The sequence below is a fragment of the Pleurodeles waltl genome, chromosome 5 (assembly GCF_031143425.1).
Source record: "Pleurodeles waltl isolate 20211129_DDA chromosome 5, aPleWal1.hap1.20221129, whole genome shotgun sequence".
NCBI classification, from domain to species: Eukaryota; Metazoa; Chordata; class Amphibia; order Caudata; family Salamandridae; genus Pleurodeles; species Pleurodeles waltl.
The window spans coordinates 1,254,077,709-1,254,100,283 of record NC_090444.1 but is presented as its reverse complement, the minus strand read 5'-3'; the positions used below and the strand labels follow the sequence as shown (position 1 = coordinate 1,254,100,283).

At 47.9% G+C, this 22,575-nt stretch overlaps 1 protein-coding gene across 1 annotated transcript in view; it reads left to right on the top strand.

Annotated features, from left to right (window-relative positions):
* Positions 1–22,575, top strand: part of MDN1 (midasin AAA ATPase 1) — a 1,740,009-nt gene that overhangs the window by 716,406 nt on the left and 1,001,028 nt on the right. Inside the window, exon 35 of the mRNA XM_069235499.1 lies at positions 22,238–22,435. Coding sequence (XP_069091600.1) covers positions 22,238–22,435 — 198 coding nt within the window. The remainder of the gene's footprint in view (positions 1–22,237; positions 22,436–22,575) is intronic.

Sequence of the window (22,575 nt, the reverse complement as noted above, 5' to 3'; positions counted from 1 at the left end):
CGCCGGGTGCAGTGTGGCAAGTCTCACGCTTCTTGCGGGGAGCTTGCAGGGTTCTTTAAAGCTGCTGGAAACAAAGTTGCAGCTTTTCTTTGGAGCAGGTCCGCTGTCCTCGGGAGTTTCTTGTCTTTTCGAAGCAGGGGCAGTCCTCAGAGGATGTCGAGGTCGCTGGTCCCTTTGGAAGGCGTCGCTGGAGCAGGATCTTTGGAAGGCAGGAGACAGGCCGGTGAGTTTCTGGAGCCAAGGCAGTTGTCGTCTTCTGGTCTTCCGCTGCAGGGGTTTTCAGCTAGGCAGTCCTTCTTCTTGTAGTTGCAGGAATCTAATTTTCTAGGGTTCAGGGTAGCCCTTAAATACTAAATTTAAGGGCGTGTTTAGGTCTGGGGGGTTAGTAGCCAATGGCTACTAGCCCTGAGGGTGGGTACACCCTCTTTGTGCCTCCTCCCAAGGGGAGGGGGTCACAATCCTAACCCTATTGGGGGAATCCTCCATCTGCAAGATGGAGGATTTCTAAAAGTTAGAGTCACCTCAGCTCAGGACACCTTAGGGGCTGTCCTGACTGGCCAGTGACTCCTCCTTGTTATTCTCATTATTTTCTCCGGCCTTGCCGCCAAAAGTGGGGCCTGGCCGGAGGGGGCGGGCAACTCCACTAGCTGGAGTGTCCTGCTGGGTTGGCACAAAGGAGGTGAGCCTTTGAGGCTCACCGCCAGGTGTGACAATTCCTGCCTGGGAGAGGTGTTAGCATCTCCACCCAGTGCAGGCTTTGTTACTGGCCTCAGAGTGACACAGGCACTCTCCCCATGGGGCCAGCAACATGTCTCGGTTTGTGGCAGGCTGCTAAAACTAGTCAGCCTACACAGATAGTCGGTTAAGTTTCAGGGGGCACCTCTAAGGTGCCCTCTGTGGTGTATTTTACAATAAAATGTACACTGGCATCAGTGTGCATTTATTGTGCTGAGAAGTTTGATACCAAACTTCCCAGTTTTCAGTGTAGCCATTATGGTGCTGTGGAGTTCGTGTTTGACATACTCCCAGACCATATACTCTTATGGCTACCCTGCACTTACAATGTCTAAGGTTTTATTTAGACACTGTAGGGGTACCATGCTCATGCACTGGTACCCTCACCTATGGTATAGTGCACCCTGCCTTAGGGCTGTAAGGCCTGCTAGAGGGGTGTCTTACCTATACTGCATAGGCAGTGAGAGGCTGGCATGGCACCCTGAGGGGAGTGCCATGTCGACTTACTCGTTTTGTCCTCACTAGCACACACAAGCTGGCAAGCAGTGTGTCTGTGCAGAGTGAGAGGTCTCCAGGGTGGCATAAGACATGCTGCAGCCTTTAGAGACCTTCCTTGGCATCAGGGCCCTTGGTACTAGAAGTACCAGTTACAAGGGACTTATCTGGATGCCAGGGTCTGCCAATTGTGGATACAAAAGTACAGGTTAGGGAAAGAACACTGGTGCTGGGGCCTGGTTAGCAGGCCTCAGCACACTTTCAATTGTAAACATAGCATCAGCAAAGGCAAAAAGTCAGGGGGCAACCATGCCAAGGAGGCATTTCCTTACACAACCCCCCCCCAAACGAAAGAGGATGAGACTAACCTTTCCCAAGAGAGTCTTCATTTTCTAAGTGGAAGAACCTGGAAAGGCCATCTGCATTGGCATGGGCAGTCCCAGGTCTGTGTTCCACTATAAAGTCCATTCCCTGTAGGGAGATGGACCACCTCAACAGTTTAGGATTTTCACCTTTCATTTGCATCAGCCATTTGAGAGGTCTGTGGTCAGTTTGAACTAGGAAGTGAGTCCCAAAGAGGTATGGTCTCAGCTTCTTCAGGGACCAAACCACAGCAAAGGCCTCCCTCTCAATGGCACTCCAACGCTGCTCCCTGGGGAGTAACCTCCTGCTAATGAAAGCAACAGGTTGGTCAAGGCCATCATCATTGGTTTGGGACAAAACTGCCCCTATCCCATGTTCAGAGGCATCAGTCTGCACAATGAACTGCTTAGAATAATCTGGAGCTTTGAGAACTGGTGCTGAGCACATTGCCTGTTTCAGGGTGTCAAAGGCCTGTTGGCATTCCACAGTCCAGTTCACTTTCTTGGGCATTTTCTTGGAGGTGAGTTCAGTGAGGGCTGTCACAATGGATCCATATCCCTTCACAAACCTCCTGTAATACCCAGTCAAGCCAAGGAATGCCCTGACTTGAGTCTGGGTTTTTGGAGCTACCCAGTCCAGAATAGTCTGGATCTTGGGTTGGAGTGGCTGAACTTGGCCTCCACCTACAAGGTGTCCCAAGTAAACCACAGTTCCCTGCCCTATCTGGCATTTGGATGCCTTGATAGAGAGGCCTGCAGATTGCAGAGCCTTCAAAACCTTCCTCAGGTGGACCAGGTGATCCTGCCAGGTGGAGCTAAAGACAGCAATATCATCAAGATAAGCTGTGCTAAAGGACTCCAAGCCAGCAAGGACTTGATTCACCAACCTTTGGAAGGTGGCAGGGGCATTCTTTAAACCAAAGGGCATAACAGTAAACTGATAATGCCCATCAGGTGTGGAGAATGCTGTCTTTTCTTTTGCTCCAGGTGCCATTTTTATTTGCCAGTACCCTGCTGTCAAGTCAAAGGTACTTAGAAATTTGGCAGCACCTAATTTATCAATGAGCTCATCAGCTCTTGGAATTGGATGAGCATCTGTCTTGGTGACAGAATTGAGCCCTCTGTAGTCCACACAAAACCTCATCTCTTTCTTTCCATCTGTGGTGTGAGGTTTGGGGACTAAGACCACTGGGCTAGCCCAGGGGCTGTCAGAGCGCTCAATGACTCCCAATTCCAGCATCTTGTGGACTTCCACCTTGATGCTTTCCTTAACATGGTCAGACTGTCTAAAGATTTTGTTCTTGACAGGCATGCTGTCTCCTGTGTCCACCTCATGGGTACACAGGTGTGTCTGACCAGGGGTTAAGGAGAAGAGTTCAGGAAACTGTTGTAGGACTCTCCTACAATCAGCTTGCTGTTGGCCAGAGAGGGTGTCTGAGTAGATCACTCCATCTACTGTGCCATCTTTTGGGTCTGATGACAGAAGATCAGGGAGAGGTTCACTCTCTGCCTCCTGATCCTCATCTGTTACCATCAACAGATTGACATCAGCCCTGTCGTGGAAGAGCTTAAGGCGGTTTACATGGATCACCCTCTTGGGGCTCCTGCTTGTGCCCAGGTCCACCAAGTAGGTGACCTGACTCTTCCTCTCTAGTACTGGGTAAGGGCCACTCCATTTGTCCTGGAGTGCCCTGGGAGCCACAGGCTCCAGAACCCAGACTTTCTGCCCTGGTTGGAACTCAACCAGTGCAGCCTTTTGGTCATACCAAAACTTCTGGAGCTGTTGGCTGGCCTCAAGGTTTTTGGTTGCCTTTTCCATGTACTCTGCCATTCTAGAGCGAAGGCCAAGTACATAGTCCACTATGTCCTGTTTAGGCTCATGGAGAGGTCTCTCCCAGCCTTCTTTAACAAGGGCAAGTGGTCCCCTTACAGGATGACCAAACAGAAGTTCAAAGGGTGAGAACCCTACTCCCTTCTGTGGTACCTCCCTGTAAGCGAAAAGCAGACATGGCAGGAGGACATCCCATCTCCTTTTGAGTTTTTCTGGGAGCCCCATGATCATGCCTTTTAATGTCTTGTTGAATCTCTCAACCAAGCCATTAGTTTGTGGATGGTATGGTGTAGTGAATTTATAAGTCACTCCACACTCATTCCACATGTGCTTTAGGTATGCTGACATGAAGTTGGTACCTCTGTCAGACACCACCTCCTTAGGGAAACCCACTCTGGTAAAGATACCAATGAGGGCCTTGGCTACTGCAGGGGCAGTAGTCGACCTAAGGGGAATAGCTTCAGGATACCTGGTAGCATGATCCACTACTACCAGGATATACATATTTCCTGAGGCTGTGGGAGGTTCCAGTGGACCAACTATGTCCACACCCACTCTTTCAAAGGGCACCCCCACCACAGGAAGTGGAATGAGGGGGGCCTTTGGATGCCCACCTGTCTTACCACTGGCTTGACAGGTGGGGCAGGAGAGGCAAAACTCCTTAACCATGTTGGACATATTGGGCCAGTAGAAGTGGTTGACTAACCTCTCCCACGTCTTGGTTTGTCCCAAATGTCCAGCAAGGGGAATGTCATGGGCCAATGTTAGGATGAACTCTCTGAACAGCTGAGGCACTACCACTCTCCTAGTGGCACCAGGTTTGGGGTCTCTGGCCTCAGTGTACAGGAGCCCATCTTCCCAATAGACCCTATGTGTTCCATTTTTCTTGCCTTTGGACTCTTCAGCAGCTTGCTGCCTAAGGCCTTCAAGAGAGGGACAGGTTTCTTGTCCCTTACACAGCTCCTCCCTTGAGGGTCCCCCTGGGCCTAAGAGCTCAACCTGATAAGGTTCAAGCTCCAAAGGCTCAGTTCCCTCAGAGGGCAGAACTTCTTCCTGAGAAGAGAGGTTCCCTTTCTTTTGCTGTGTTGCAGTTGGTTTCCCAACTGACTTTCCTGTTCTCTTGGTAGGCTGGGCCATTTTTCCAGACTCCAGCTCTACTTTTTCACCCTGTGCCTTGCATTGTGCTCTTGTTTTCACACACACCAGTTCAGGGATACCCAGCATTGCTGCATGGGTTTTTAGTTCTACCTCAGCCCATGCTGAGGACTCCAGGTCATTTCCAAGCAGACAGTCCACTGGGATATTTGAGGAGACCACCACCTGTTTCAGGCCATTGACCCCTCCCCATTCTAAAGTAACCATTGCCATGGGATGTACTTTTCTCTGATTGTCAGCGTTGGTGACTGTGTAAGTTTTTCCAGTCAGGTATTGGCCAGGGGAAACCAGTTTCTCTGTCACCATGGTGACACTGGCACCTGTATCCCTCAGGCCCTCTATTCTAGTCCCATTAATTAAGAGTTGCTGTCTGTATTTTTGCATGTTAGGCGGCCAGACAGCTAGTGTGGCTAAATCCACCCCACCCTCAGAAACTAGAGTAGCTTCAGTGTGGACCCTGATTTGCTCTGGGCACACTGTTGATCCCACTTGGAGACTAGCCATACCAGTGTTACCTGGATGGGAGTTTGGAGTGGAACCTTTCTTGGGACAGGCCTTGTCTCCAGTTTGGTGTCCATGCTGTTTACAGCTATGACACCAGGCCTTTTTGGGATCAAAGTTTTTACCCTTGTACCCATTGTTTTGTGAAGAGGCTCTGGGCCCACCCTCCTGTGCAGGTTTTTGGGGGCCTGTAGAAGACTCTTTACTATTTTTAGTTTTGGTTGTCTCATCACCCTTCTGCTGGGGAGTCTTTGTGACCCCTTTCTTTTGGTCACCCCCTGTTGAAGTCTTGGACACCCTTGTCTTGACCCAATGGTCCGCCTTCTTTCCCAATTCTTGGGGAGAAATTGGTCCTAGGTCTACCAGATGCTGATGCAGTTTATCATTGAAACAATTACTTAACAGGTGTTCTTTCACAAATAAATTGTACAGCCCATCATAATTACTTACACCACTGCCTTGAATCCAACCATCTAGTGTTTTCACTGAGTAGTCAACAAAGTCAACCCAGGTCTGGCTCGAGGATTTTTGAGCCCCCCTGAACCTAATCCTGTACTCCTCAGTGGAGAATCCAAAGCCCTCAATCAGGGTACCCTTCATGAGGTCATAAGATTCTGCATCTTGTCCAGAGAGTGTGAGGAGTCTATCCCTACACTTTCCTGTGAACATTTCCCAAAGGAGAGCACCCCAGTGAGATCTGTTCACTTTTCTGGTTACACAAGCCCTCTCAAAAGCTGTGAACCATTTGGTGATGTCATCACCATCTTCATATTTAGTTACAATCCCTTTGGGGATTTTCAACATGTCAGGAGAATCTCTGACCCTATTTATGTTGCTGCCACCATTGATGGGTCCTAGGCCCATCTCTTGTCTTTCCCTCTCTATGGCTAGGATCTGTCTTTCCAAAGCCAATCTTTTGGCCATCCTGGCTAACTGGATGTCCTCTTCACTGGGGTTATCCTCAGTGATTTCAGAGTTGTTGGTCCCTCCTGTGAGGGAACCAGCATCTCTGACTATTATTTGTGGAGTCAGGGCTTGAGAAGCCCTGCTCTCCCTAAGTAGGACTGGAGGGGGGGAATTTCCCTCCAAGTCACTATCTTCATCCTCTGAGTTGCCATCCTCAGAGGGGTTGGCCTTTTCAAACTCTGCCAAAAGCTCCTGGAGCTGTACTTTGGTAGGTTTGGGGCCCATTGCTATTTTCTTTAGTTTACAGAGTGACCTTAGCTCTCTCATCTGTAAATGGAGGTAAGGTGTGGTGTCGAGTTCCACCACATTCACATCTGTGCTAGACATTATGCTTCTAAAAGTTGGAATACTTTTTAAGAAACTAAAACTGGTTCTAGAATCTAATTCAAACTTTTACCAAACTTTTAAACTCTAAAAGAAATGCTAAACAGGATCTAACACAAGGCCCTAGCAGGTCTTTTAAGAATTTAGAAAACTTTTCAAATTGCAAAAATCAATTTCTAATGACAATTTTGGAATTTGTCGTGTGATCAGGTATTGGCTGAGTAGTCCAGCAAATGCAAAGTCTTGTACCCCACCGCTGATCCACCAATGTAGGAAGTTGGCTCTGTATGTGCTATTTCAAAGTAAGGAATAGCATGCACAGAGTCCAAGGGTTCCCCTTAGAGGTAAAATAGTGGTAAAAATAGATAATACTAATGCTCTATTTTGTGGTAGTGTGGTCGAGCAGTAGGCTTATCCAAGGAGTAGTGTTAAGCATTTGTTGTACATACACATAGACAATAAATGAGGTACACACACTCAGAGACAAATCCAGCCAATAGGTTTTTATATAGAAAAATATCTTTTCTTAGTTTATTTTAAGAACCACAGGTTCAAATTTAACATGTAATATCTTGTTCGAAAGGTATTGCAGGTAAGCACTTTAGGAACTTCAAATCATCAAAATTGCATGTATACTTTTCAAGTTATTGTCAAATAGCTGTTTCAAAAGTGGACACTTAGTGCAATTTTCACAGTTCCTGGGGGAGGTAAGTTTTTGTTAGTTTTACCAGGTAAGTAGGACACTTACAGGGTTCAGTTCTTGGTCCAAGGTAGCCCACCGTTGGGGGTTCAGAGCAACCCCAAAGTCACCACACCAGCAGCTCAGGGCCGGTCAGGTGCAGAGTTCAAAGTGGTGCCCAAAACACATAGGCTAGAATGGAGAGAAGGGGGTGCCCCGGTTCCGGTCTGCTTGCAGGTAAGTACCCGCGTCTTCGGAGGGCAGACCAGGGGGGTTTTGTAGGGCACCGGGGGGGACACAAGTCCACACAGAAATTTCACCCTCAGCAGCGCGGGGGCGGCCGGGTGCAGTGTAGAAACAAGCGTCGGGTTTGTAATGGAAGTCAATGGGAGATCTAGGGGTCTCTTCAGCGCTGCAGGCAGGCAAGGGGGGGATTCCTCGGGGAAACCTCCACTTGGGCGAGGGAGAGGGACTCCTGGGGGTCACTCCTCCAGTGAAAGTCCGGTCCTTCAGGTCCTGGGGGCTGCGGGTGCAGGGTCTCTCCCAGGCGTCGGGACTTTAGGTTCAAAGAGTCGCGGTCAGGGGAAGCCTCGGGATTCCCTCTGCAGGCGGCGCTGTGGGGGACAGGTTTTGGTACTCACAGTATCAGAGTAGTCCTGGGGTCCCTCCTGAGGTGTTGGATCGCCACCAGCCGAGTCGGGGTCGCCGGGTGCAGTGTGGCAAGTCTCACGCTTCTTGCGGGGAGCTTGCAGGGTTCTTTAAAGCTGCTGGAAACAAAGTTGCAGCTTTTCTTTGGAGCAGGTCCGCTGTCCTCGGGAGTTTCTTGTCTTTTCGAAGCAGGGGCAGTCCTCAGAGGATGTCGAGGTCGCTGGTCCCTTTGGAAGGCGTCGCTGGAGCAGGATCTTTGGAAGGCAGGAGACAGGCCGGTGAGTTTCTGGAGCCAAGGCAGTTGTCGTCTTCTGGTCTTCCGCTGCAGGGGTTTTCAGCTAGGCAGTCCTTCTTCTTGTAGTTGCAGGAATCTAATTTTCTAGGGTTCAGGGTAGCCCTTAAATACTAAATTTAAGGGCGTGTTTAGGTCTGGGGGGTTAGTAGCCAATGGCTACTAGCCCTGAGGGTGGGTACACCCTCTTTGTGCCTCCTCCCAAGGGGAGGGGGTCACAATCCTAACCCTATTGGGGGAATCCTCCATCTGCAAGATGGAGGATTTCTAAAAGTTAGAGTCACCTCAGCTCAGGACACCTTAGGGGCTGTCCTGACTGGCCAGTGACTCCTCCTTGTTATTCTCATTATTTTCTCCGGCCTTGCCGCCAAAAGTGGGGCCTGGCCGGAGGGGGCGGGCAACTCCACTAGCTGGAGTGTCCTGCTGGGTTGGCACAAAGGAGGTGAGCCTTTGAGGCTCACCGCCAGGTGTGACAATTCCTGCCTGGGAGAGGTGTTAGCATCTCCACCCAGTGCAGGCTTTGTTACTGGCCTCAGAGTGACACAGGCACTCTCCCCATGGGGCCAGCAACATGTCTCGGTTTGTGGCAGGCTGCTAAAACTAGTCAGCCTACACAGATAGTCGGTTAAGTTTCAGGGGGCACCTCTAAGGTGCCCTCTGTGGTGTATTTTACAATAAAATGTACACTGGCATCAGTGTGCATTTATTGTGCTGAGAAGTTTGATACCAAACTTCCCAGTTTTCAGTGTAGCCATTATGGTGCTGTGGAGTTCGTGTTTGACATACTCCCAGACCATATACTCTTATGGCTACCCTGCACTTACAATGTCTAAGGTTTTATTTAGACACTGTAGGGGTACCATGCTCATGCACTGGTACCCTCACCTATGGTATAGTGCACCCTGCCTTAGGGCTGTAAGGCCTGCTAGAGGGGTGTCTTACCTATACTGCATAGGCAGTGAGAGGCTGGCATGGCACCCTGAGGGGAGTGCCATGTCGACTTACTCGTTTTGTCCTCACTAGCACACACAAGCTGGCAAGCAGTGTGTCTGTGCAGAGTGAGAGGTCTCCAGGGTGGCATAAGACATGCTGCAGCCCTTAGAGACCTTCCTTGGCATCAGGGCCCTTGGTACTAGAAGTACCAGTTACAAGGGACTTATCTGGATGCCAGGGTCTGCCAATTGTGGATACAAAAGTACAGGTTAGGGAAAGAACACTGGTGCTGGGGCCTGGTTAGCAGGCCTCAGCACACTTTCAATTGTAAACATAGCATCAGCAAAGGCAAAAAGTCAGGGGGCAACCATGCCAAGGAGGCATTTCCTTACAGTACCACACTGCAAACTTGCAAACAGACCGGATTTGTTAACACAAAACAAAGAAAAAATCAGACATCCAAATCCCAGTGCTCTCAACTTAGCCTTTTGGCTACTGAAGTCATAGAATTTGGATACTTGCAACTTCCATTAAAATGCATGGAAGTTCTCAAACAAGCATGCAAGGCTTCAACTAGGCAATGCTATGCTAACAAATGGAAAAGATTTGTTTATTACTGTCAGTCTAATAATACTGACCCACTTACAGTATCAATACAAGATATTGTATGCTACCTACTTCATTTACAGAAATCAAATGTTCGATGGCATCTGTCGCTGTAGATACACATGTTCTGCATAGCTCGCCATCTGGTGTTGGGTCGGAGTGTTACAAGTTGTTTTTCTTCGAAGAAGTCTTTCGAGTCACGGGACCGAGTGGTGACTCCTTCTGTCTCCATTGCGCATGGGCGTCGACTCCATCTTCGATTGTTTTCTTTCCGCCATCGGGTTCGGACGTGTTCCTGTCGCTCCGAGTTTCGGAAAGGAAAGTTAGTTAATATCGGAAGATTTTCGTCGGTATTGTTGCATTCGGGATCGGCGTAGTTAGTCAACACCGCATCGAAGATCGACGCGCTCCGGTGCCCTTCGGGGTAGTTTTCGATCCCCCGTCGGGGCCTGGTCGGCCCGACCGCGTGTCGAACAACGTCGATGGAACGGACCCCGTTCCGTTTTTGTCCCAAATGCCACAACAAATACCCGTATACAGACCAACATTTGGTCTGTAACCTGTGCCTGTCGCCTGAGCACAGTGAAGAGACTTGCGAGGCCTGTCGTGCGTTCCGGTCCCGAAAGACACTCCGTGACCGTCGAGCCAGGAGACTTCAGATGGCGTCCACGCCGACAGCGCACCGAGAGTTCGAGGAACAAGAGGAAGAAGAAACCTTTTCGATCCACGAATCGGACTCCGAGGAATTCGACGATCAAAGAACCGTGAGTAAGACGTCGAAAACAACACAGATGAAAAGTGACAAGGCCCAGGGGACGCCACTGCCACCAGGCCATGGCTCCACCCATAAATTCGGTGACCGACCATCGGCACCGAAAAAGGCCAAAACAGTGCCGAGATCGTCCGACTCCGGTCGAGACACCGGCACGCAGCCTTCTCGGGATCGAGAAAGTGCTGGAGAAAAGCAACGACGCCGAGACAGCGGCACCGACGAAGATCGAGGCCGAGAGGTTTCGACTCCAAAAAAGAAAAAAGCCACCTCGGAGCCGAAAAGAGATACAGACAGGGTTTCGGTGCCGAAACAACCCATAACCGACCCAGGTCCAGGCTCTTATACAGAGGAACAATCACTGTCCTCTCGGATGCGAAAGCATAGGTTTGAGGAAGAGCTGCAATCCACCGAAGTGGACCATACGCAAAAACGTATTTTCATACAGCAGGGAACAGGAAGAATAAGCACCCTTCCCCCTATTAGGAGAAAAAGGAGACTGGAGTTTCAAACAGACCAGGCGCCACAAACAAAAATGGTGAAAAAGGTGACTCCGCCACCCTCTCCTCCACCTGTAATTAACGTCTCACCAGCGCAAACTCCGTCACATTCCCCGGCTCACACCACCATGAGCCAAGGTGACCAGGATCAAGACGTTTGGGACTTATATGACGCCCCAGTGTCGGACAACAGTCCGGAGGCATATCCAACGAAGCCCTCACCACCAGAAGACAGCTCAGCATACTCTCAAGTGGTGGCTAGAGCAGCACAATTCCACAACGTAAACCTCCACTCAGAACAAGTCGGATGACTTTTTATTCAACACCCTCTCCTCCACCCAAAGCTCCTACCAAAGCCTGCCTATGCTGCCAGGTATGCTTCGGCACGCAAAGGAAATATTCAAGGAGCCGGTCAAAAGTAGGGCAATAACGCCAAGGGTGGAAAAGAAGTATAAGGCACCTCCTACAGACCCTGTTTTCATCACCACACAGCTGCCACCAGATTCCGTCGTAGTAGGAGCAGCTTGGAAAAGAGCCAACTCCCACACATCTGGGGATGCACCACCCCCAGATAAAGAGAGCCGCAAGTTCGATGCAGCTGGGAAAAGAGTCGCAGTACAAGCTGCAAACCAGTGGCGCATCGCTAACTCTCAAGCACTACTTGCGCGCTATGACAGAGCCCATTGGGATGAGATGCAACACCTCATCGAGCATCTTCCCAAGGAACTACAAAAGAGGGCAAAGCAGGTGGTTGAGGAAGGACAGAACATATCAAATAACCAGATACGATCTTATATGGACGCTGCAGACACAGCTGCAAGAACAATTAATACATCTGTGACCATTAGAAGGCACGCGTGGCTAAGAACGTCTGGGTTCAAACCAGAGATACAGCAGGCAGTGCTCAATATGCCATTCAACGAAAAACAACTGTTCGGACCAGAAGTGGACACGGCAATCGAAAAACTTAAAAAAGACACTGACACTGACACTGCTAAAGCCATGGGCGCACTCTACTCCCCGCAGACCAGAGGAACCTACAGCACCTTCCGCAAGACACCCTTTAGAGGGGGGTTTCGGGGTCAGGCCACACAAGCCAGCACCTCGCAGGCAACACCGTCCAGCTACCAGGGACAGTACAGGGGAGGCTTTCGGGGCCAATACAGAGGAGGGCAATTCCCTAGGAATAGAGGAAAATTTCAAACCCCCAAAACCCCTACAACCAAGCAGTGACTCAGATGTCACTCACCCCCTCCACACAACACCAGTGGGGGGAAGAATAGGTCATTATTACAAAGCATGGGAGGAAATAACTACAGACACTTGGGTCTTAGCAATTATCCAACATGGTTATTGCATAGAATTCCTACAATTCCCTTCAAACATACCACCAAAAGCACAGAATTTATCAAAACAACATTCCGAACTTCTGGAAATAGAAGTTCAAGCACTATTGCAAAAGAATGCAATCGAATTAGTACCAAACACACAAACAAACACGGGAGTCTATTCACTGTACTTCTTAATACCAAAAAAGGACAAAACACTGAGACCAATCCTAGACCTCAGAATACTAAACACCTACATCAAATCAGACCACTTTCACATGGTCACGCTACAAGAAGTGTTACCATTGCTAAAACTACAGGACTACATGACAACCTTAGACCTCAAAGACGCGTATTTCCATATACCAATACATCCGTCGCACAGGAAATACCTACGGTTCGTATTCAAAGGAATACATTACCAATTCAAAGTATTGCCTTTTGGTTTAACAACCGCACCAAGAGTCTTTACAAAATGTCTAGCAGTAGTGGCTGCACACATCAGAAGGCAGCAAATACATGTATTCCCGTATCTAGACGACTGGCTAATCAAAACCAATTCACTAACAAAGTGCTTACAACACACAAATCAAATCATACTAACCCTCTACAAACTAGGTTTCACCGTCAACTTTGCAAAATCCAACATTTTGCCGTGCAAAGTACAACAATACCTGGGAGCCATAATAGACACAACAAAAGGAGTAGCCACTCCAAGTCCACAAAGAATTCAAAATTTCAACAAGATCATACAACGCATGTATCCAACACAAACAATACAAGCAAAGATGATATTACAACTCCTAGGCATGATGTCTTCATGCATAGCCATTGTCCCGAACGCAAGACTACACATGAGGCCCTTACAACAGTGCCTAGCATCACAATGGTCACAAGCACAGGGTCACCTTCTAGATCTGGTGTTAATAGACCGCCAAACTTACCTCTCACTTCTATGGTGGAACAGTATAAATTTAAACAAAGTGCGGCCATTCCAAGACCCAGTGCCACAATGCGTAATAACAACAGATGCTTCCATGACAGGGTGGGGAGCACACCTCGATCAACACAGCATACAAGGACAATGGAACGTACATCAAACAAAACTGCATATAAATCACCTAGAAATGCTAGCAGTTTTTCAAGCATTAAGGGCTTTCCAACCAATTATAACTCACAAATACATTCTTGTCTAAACAGACAACATGACAACAATGTATTATCTAAACAAACAGGGGGGGACACACTCAACGCAGTTGAGCCTTCTAGCACAGAAGATATGGCGATGGGCAATTCACAACCACATTCGCCTAATAGCGCAGTTTATTCCAGGGATCCAGAATCAACTTGCAGACAATCTCTCTCGAGATCACCAACAGGTCCACGAATGGGAAATTCACCCCCAAATTCTAAACACTTACTTCAGACTCTGGGGAACACCTCAAATAGACTTGTTTGCAACAAGAGAGAACGCAAAATGCCAAAACTTCGCATCCAGATACCCACACAGGCAGTCCCAAGGCAATGCCCTATGGATGAACTGGTCAGGGATATTTGCCTACGCTTTTCCTCCTCTCCCTCTCCTTCCTTATCTGGTAAACAAATTGAGTCAAAACAAACTCAAACTCATTTTAATAGCACCAACTTGGGCAAGGCAACCCTGGTACACAACACTGCTAGACCTATCAGTAGTGCCCCACATCAAATTGTCCAACAGGCCGGATCTGTTAACACAACACAACCAACAGATCAGACATCCAGATCCAGCATCGCTGAATCTAGCAATCTGGCTCCTGAAATCCTAGAATTCGGACACTTACAACTTACCCAAGAATGTATGGACGTCATAAAGCAAGCCAGACGGCCGTCCACTAGGCACTGCTATGCAAGTAAATGGAAGAGGTTTGTCTGCTACTGCCATCATAATCAGATCCAACCTTTACACGCAACTCCAAAGGACGTAGTGGGTTACTTGCTTCACTTACAAAAATCTAATCTAGCCTTCTCTTCCATTAAAATACACCTTGCGGCAATATCTGCATACCTGCAGACTACCTATTCAACTTCCCTATATAGGATACCAGTCATTAAAGCATTCATGGAAGGCCTTAAAAGAATTATACCACCAAGAACACCACCTGGTCCTTCATTGAACTTAAATGTTGTCTTAACAAGACTCATGGGTCCACCCTTTGAACCCATGCACTCTTGCGAAATACAGTTCCTAACCTGGAAGGTTGCATTTCTCATCGCCATTACATCTCTAAGAAGAGTAAGCGAAATTCACGCGTTTACAATACAAGAACCTTTTATACAACTACACAAAAATAGTCGTCCTAAGGACTAATCCTAAATTTTTACCAAAGGTTATTTCACCGTTCCACCTAAATCAAACAGTGGAACTACCAGTGTTCTTCCCACAGCCAGATTCCGTAGCTGAGAGGGCACTACATACATTAGATGTCAAAAGAGCATTAATGTACTACATTGACAGAACGAAAAACATCAGAAAGACTAAACAACTATTTATTGCATTCCAAAAACCTCATGCAGGAAACCCTATATCAAAACAAGGTATAGCCAGATGGATAGTTAAATGCATCCAAATCTGCTACCTTAAAGCAAAACGACAACTGCCCATTACACCAAGGGCACATTCAACCAGAAAAAAAGGTGCTACCATTGCCTTTCTAGGAAACATCCCAATGCAAGAAATATGTAAGGCAGCCACATGGTCTACGCCACACACGTTCACCAAGCACTACTGTGTAGACGTGTTATCCGCACAGCAAGCCACAGTAGGTCAAGCCGTGTTAAGAACATTATTTCAAACCACTTCCATTCCTACAGGCTGAGCCACCGCTTTTGGGGAGATAACTGCTTACTAGTCTATGCAGAACATGTGTATCTACAGCGACAGATGCCATCGAACTGAAAATGTCACTTACCCAGTGTACATCTGTTCGTGGCATCAGTCGCTGGAGATTCACATGTGCCCACCCACCTCCCCAGGAGCCTGTAGCAGTTTGGAAGTTAGCTTCAACTTTGTACATTTGTATATATATTATTTTAACCTTAAATAGGTACATACTTAGTCACTCCATTGCATGGGCACTATTACTACAACACAACTCCTACCTCACCCTCTGCGGGGAAAACAATCGAAGATGGAGTCGACGCCCATGCGCAATGGAGACAGAAGGAGGAGTCACTCGGTCACGTGACTCGAAAGACTTCTTCGAAGAAAAACAACTTGTAACACTCCGACCCAACACCAGATGGCGAGCTATGCCGAACATGTGAATCTCCAGCGACTGATGCCACGAACAGATGTACACTGGGTAAGTGACATTTTCATTATCTTTCTCATTTATTAAAATTAATCTTACTGCCATATCAGCATATTTGCAGACTGTACAACATACCTCACTCTTGAGAGTCCCAGTTATAAAACGTATTATTCCACCCAGAACACCACCTGTTCCTGCTGGGAATCTCAATATTGTACCCGCAATACAAATGGGCCCACCTTTTGAACCCATGCATTCCTGTGAGATTTAATTCTTAACCTAGAAAGTTGCTTTCCTAGTAGCTATTAATTCATTATGTAGAGTTAGTGAAATACAAGCATTTGCTCTTGAAGAACCATTTTCCAAGTACACAAACATAAAGTTGTACTTACAACAATCCAAAATGTCTGCCAAAGGTGGTATCACCTTTTCACATAAACCAAACAGTGGATAGAACAAAACAATTCAGAAAAACAAAGCAGCTTTTTGTTGCCTTTTGAACATACACATAAAGGGAATCCTTTCTCTAAACAAGGATTAGCAAGATGGATTGTTAGATGTATTCAAACATGTTAAATCAAGGCAAAAAGACAACTTTTAATCACACCTAAAGCACATTCCACTAGGAAAAAAAGGTGCATTTATGGGGTTTTTAAGAATCATACCAAAGGCATACATATGTAAAACTGCCATATGGTCTACACCACATACACCACATACATTTACAAAGCATTACTGTGTAGATGTATTTTCAAAGCAACAGGCCAATGTTGGTGAAGGTGTCTTAAGAACATTATTTCAAACAACTCCAACTCCTACAGACTAGCCACCGCATTTCTTGGGGAGAGCAACTGCTTTTTAGTCTATGCTTAGCATGTGTATCTGCAGCTACACATGCCATCGAACAGTAAATGTCACTTAACCAGTGCACAACATGCCATGAACAGATGCACACTGGGTAAGTGACATTTTCCTTTTTTCACACTGTGGTTCTTTAATGTGTGATAGTGCTGTGTGACTGTAGGGGTATTGCATAAGCTTTGCATGTCACCTAGATACGTCTTGGCTGCTCGCCCACAGCTACCTCTTGAGCCCTGCCTTCCTAGACACTGCCTACACTTCATTAGTGGGGATACGTGGACCTGGTGTAAGGTGATAACACCATAGTTGCTCACCAGGCCAGCTTCCTACAGACATGATCATTTGATGGCACCTGCAAGTTTGGCACTCATGCCTATTCTGCCTGCGTTACAGCACTTTAGGGACAGCCAGGGCCGAAAAGATTTGTTATAATGTCTATTCTTGTGACTTGGAGATTGAGCCATTCAAATGTGGAGTCCTATACATCCTGATGTGCAAAGTTGCAACTCCCTTTTTTCACTCAGTCTGAGCCATTCCACCTTCTGATGACACCTGGTACAGTATTCCTGCCTCTGCAGGTATTCTAATTTTTTACTGTTGTTTTTTTCTCTTATAAATGACTTCATGCTCTAGAGATCGTAATGGTATGGTATGTACCCTTCTCTCTGTAGCACATTTTCTGTATGCCTTACAGGCGTTACTAAATATCTTGTAGTATTCTATGTATTCCTTATAGGGAACTTGTCTTTTATCTCTCTGGGAACATTTGTTCTTGGTCTTTTACTTGCACAGTGGTCTTTTCTTTATAGTTTTTTATAGAATTATGCATGCTTCTCCTACTGTAGTTCTTCTCAAGAGACTGTAGGGAGCTGGGTTCTGGTTGCCGTACTTTTTGCCTGGTTTTGAGTTGCAACTTTGACTGAAGTGCACTGGGTTCCTGCTAACCAGGTTCCCAGTGCCATTGGCCCTTCCCCAAAGCAAGACAGCTGGTCACTTGATCCCCAAATGACAAGGCCGTTGAGCCCCCTATAAATCTCTAGTAAATGGTACCCCTGGTGACTAGGGCATGGGTACTGAAGAGGGTCCCTCAGAGCTGCAGCAAAATGTACATCACACACAGGGACCCAGCACCAACCTTATGCAGACTGCCATTGCAGGCTTCATGACAAGGTGCTTCCAAAATTGAAAACACGACCTGGCACACAGCTTGTGTGCCATGTTGCCTAACACTGCATTTAACTTAAATAAGTTTCCCCTCTAGCAGGCCTTCTAGCCATAAGGCAGGGTGCATTATATTAGATGTGAGGGCATATCTGCATGAGCATACATACCCCTGCTGTGTATTTGTTGATTTTAAGACATAGTAAGTGTGCTAGACACTGGTTACTACAAGATCCCTAGCTCTATGATGGCTTCTCTGAATGGAGGAATGTTTGGTATCAGACATCTCAGATTAATAAACCCTCACTGATGCTAGTGAGGGCTTTATTAATATCTGCACCCAGAGGGTCCCTTAGCTGTGCCCCCTGAAAACCTGTCAGCTACTAGTGGGTCGACTGACTGTTCCTGACCAGTTCGGCCACCACAGATGTTGTTTGTGGCACCCCAGGGTGAGAGTCGGTGATCTTGAGGGCCAGAGACAAAAGCCTGCCCTTGCTGGGGTTATCATCACCTCACCGGGGCAGGATGGACATTCCAGGACTGGGAGCTTCAAAGGCCTAGCTACATTTGTAATGCGACCCCAGTCTCTCCAGATGGTGGAGATGACCGACCCCACTTTTGCAGCAGCACAGGTGGGAAAATTAGGTAGATTAGGTGGTGTGCCCACTTCATGCCAGTCCCAACCCAAAGGTGGATGAGCTAAAGTGGACATCACTTTTTTTTTAATTCTTTCATCTTTTTTGGAAGGAATCAGGCCACTAGGGTTTAGGGCTATACCCACTTCCCTGCGATAGTGGTCATAAGAAGGGTGTAGTCACCCTCAAGGTTGTCAGCCCATTGGCTACCGCCTGGCATTCCATGTAACACCCCTATATTGTGTATCCTGAGTCCAGTGTGGTCTCATCTATCTTGGACTCTCCTAAGATGCCTGCAGCCCCTGCACGCTGGCCCCCGATTCCACAGGCTTGTGTAGAGAAAATCCAACAGCTACAGCAACCACTGCACTGTAACTCCTGACTGCAGCGGAGGTGGGTCACTGGGGCCAGCTACATTACCTGGCTCCGAAGAGCTCAAGTCCACCCTACGTCATAAGAAAGGCGTAGTCAGTCCATTGGCTGCCACCTAGCACCCCCTGTAACACCCCTAAATTGAGTATTTAGGTGACACCCCTGGACCCTAGAACTCCTATCCTGACTGTCTGTGAAGCAAAGGATCAAGAAGAGTCAAACCTGCAGGAGAGGAAAAGAAGTTGCTGCTGACTTGGAACCAGCCCCTCCAGCCTGTCTGCTGACCTCAGCATACTCGGCCCAAAAGACAACTTGTCCTGCAGCTGAGCCTCCAAGAAACACAGGAGAACTGCCTGCCTTCTACAAAGACTCAGATTCCCATGGGCAGCGGACTGCTCTGCAACAAAGTTTCAAGAAAGGACCCTCAAACAGCAAGGACCCGACACTCTAGGTGACTGCTGCATCCTAAAACCACAATCTGAGGTGAAGCCAACCAACAGTGCCAGCCCAGTTCCCCAGCTGTCTAGAGTCAGAGCCCACTCAGGTTTCACCCTTCTTGGACTCCTCCTAGTTGCTTGCAGGCTCGGCACGCAGGCCCCCTTTCCTACTGCCATGTGGTGAGAGAAAACCCAGTCACTTCAGCAACCACTGCACCAGTCGCCCGACCCCATCTGAGGTAGGCCACTCATGCCAACAATGCCCCCCAGCTCCTAAGAGCTTGAGTCCACCCTGGGTTTACCCCTGCCGGACTCCCTGACAATGCCTACATCCTCAACACACAGAACCCCCGACCACGATTGCTCCCGGACAAGAAAACCAGATGTCTAAGGACACCCTTGGATCCGTCACCCCTGGAGAAAAGAACCAAAGGTGCATCTACATCCCGAGTACCCCAAGTCTACCACCTACTCACTTGTTGTCCCTGACTGGCTTCCTAATCAGAGCTTCCAGCCTGTTTGTCACAAGGTCCAACTCCCAGAGAGAACCATTGGGCACTCGATGCCTTGCTGCACCCCTGCACCTGGCTGCTCCAGTGCTGCCGGGTGTGACCTGTTGGTGTGATCCTGATCAGTGCCCAGTACTTACTTTCCATCTTGAGCAACACCTCATAAGTCGTTTTTAACCCTGTTTCTTGAACATTGTTTTCCTCCCTAGGATAACATTGATAGAACTCTGAAAATTGCACTGTTGATTTCTAAAACTGAAACGTATTTATGTTTGAAAGTCTATTTACCTGATTATGAAATTCTTGTGTTTGAAACCTATATAAAGAGAAAAGTTATTTTTCTAAATTGCATTAGCCCCATCTACTTCTGACTCTGCAAATCAATTGGGGATCCTCTGGACTCTCCGGAAGGTGTACTTCTTTTTAGTGCACCATCTAGAGAGCAAGCTTCCTACAGTTGGCCCAGCAAGGACTTCTGGCGGGTACTGGTAGAGTATTTGTCAGCTCTTTTGATGTTGCGGAATGCACCATCTTTGTTTAAATTAACTGTTGTGGCAAGATTTCATAAAGGTTTACAACATATTTTCCCACCAAAGCACTTTTTGATATCACAATAAAACTTGAATTTTGTTCTCACTTTTCTAATGTGCACGGTTGTCCACTAGGCCTCTTGACCCTGAAAACTATCATTCTGTTTATTATGTCAGTTTGTGGGGTGAGTATGCTACACACCCTCATGGTCCAGCTGCCTTATATGACGCTTTTTTCAGTTGATATTGAGAACTCAAGCTGCATTTCTGCTGAAGGTAGTAGTACTGTTCCACGTTAGGCTGGCTATCGCTCTTCAGACTTAACTTCCCACACCTCACCCCTCGAAAGAGGAGACTACACTCTAGACCTCAAGAGAGCCCTCAGTTTCTCCACTGATCGTGCCAAGTACCTTTGGGTGGACAAATAAAAAGGACAAGACAGTGCAGAAAAGAGCCACCTGTAGGTGGCTAGGGCTCTGTATAGAAATCTTTGTTTTTGCCAAGAAGTAGCCCCCTGAAGGATTGAGGGTTCATTCTAGTGGAGCCAAGGCACTACTATTGCTCTAACATGTGTAGTGGCTGTCCTGGATATCGTCCATGCCGCTTTGTGTGCATCAGGGCCCACTTTCACGAAGTGCTATTGCCTTCACTGTCCGGTCCACCAGGATAGGTGTTTTTCCAGTTCCGTCCTGCAGGACTTTTTGATTTCAGCCATTACACAGACACTCCACCTTTGGCATCCTTTCAGAAGGCGAGGAATCTGCAGTTCGAAGTAGCCATCTGCTCTTTCTGATGGCTATTCGATCTAACCACGTCTCATTGCCCTTCTGCCTCCCTATTAAAGAAATTTACTTTTTTCCGTTGAAAAAGGTCTCAAACTAGAGATCTGCATAGTGATTAACCCATTTTACTGATGGGTTCTGTGTCTGAGGGTGCGGACAAGACTTCAAAAGCAGCACACCTGGGTTGCACTTATATATGGCCTGTCTTGTCACTTCTGGCGTGGAATGATATGGATGAGGTGCTCCATGACACCTCCTACTGGCATGCAGGAGTACTGCTTTTGAGTTTCCGGAATCAGTCTGACACCTAGGGGAATATTCACAATGTAAATATTCTGTGGTCACTGGATCACCTCTCCACTCTCCAACTGCTCACAAAGAGTCTACCTCCCACCTTTCTGCTCAGACCCCACAGAGATCATCTGCGGCGTCCCACAAGGCTCCTCGCTCAGCCCGACTCTCTTCAATGTCTACATGAGCCCCCTCGGCGACATCGTACGCGAACACAGCATCATCATCACCTCCTATGCCGACGACACTCAGCTGATACTTTCCCTCACCAAGGACCCCACCAGCGCCAAGACCAACCTGCAAGATGGAATGAAAGATGTCGCAGACTGGATGAAACTCAGCCGTCTGAAACTGAACTCTGACAAAACGGAAGTCCTCATCCTTGGAAACACTCCGACTGCCTGGGACGACTCCTGGTGGCCCACGGCCCTTGGCACCGCACCGACCCCCTCAGACCACGCATGCAACCTCGGATTCATCCTGGACCCACTTCTCACCATGACCAAACAAGTCAACGCCGTATCATCCTCCTGCTTCCTCACCCTCTGCATGTTCCGAAAGATCTTCCGTTGGATCCCCGCCGACACCAGAAAGACCGTGACCCACGCCCTCGTCACGAGCCGACTTGACTACGGTAACACCTTATACGCAGGGACCACCGCTAAACTCCAGAAACGTCTGCAGCAAATTCAAAACGCTTCCGCCCGCCTCATCCTCGACATACCCCGCAACAGCCACATATCCGCCCACCTAAGACACCTGCACTGGCTTCCCGTCAACAAAAGGATCACCTTCCGTCTCCTCACCCACGCACACAAAGCCCTCCACAACAAGGGACCCGAATACCTCAACCGCCGCCTCAGTTTCTACACACCCACCCGTCATCTTCGCTCCGCCAACCTCGCTCTCGCCGCCTTCCCCCACATCCGCCACACCACGGCGGGTTGGAGGTCCTTCTCCTACCTGGCGGGCAAAACATGGAACTCCCTCCCCACCAACCTCAGAACCACCCAGGACCACTCCGCATTCCGGAGACGACTCCAGACCTGGCTCTTCGAGCAGCAGTAACCCCCTCTCCCTAGCGTCTTGAGACCCACTCGGGTGAGTAGCGCACTTTATAAATGTTTATGATTTGATTTGTGGTTAGAGTATCCATCAGAAAGAGCATTGCCAAGTTAATTAACTTGTCCTGAATCAGTATTTTGTGTAGGGTGTTAACTGTTTTTTTTTTCTCATTCTCTCTAGGGACCACTTCTTGCTCAGCTACCTATGCTCTCCAGGCCCGGAAGGAGTGCTTGCTTTTTTTGTCACAAAAGCTTTCAGCTATCACCCTTTTGACAGAAGATATCAAGAACGAACTAAGCATTTATGACCGTTTTAAAGAGCGGAAGCTAATTTCAGTTGAATATTGTTTTGGAATCCATCCATTCTACATACCAATAGGTAAGCTGTTTTGAAACCTTTTTTGAAGTCCCGCTGACCACCCGCCTTCCCCCTTTGCAACCAAATGTGAAAAATCAGTTTGCAGGGGAAAATGTGTTCAGCTTATTATTTCACTTGAAAGATTCTCTCATATTTCACCA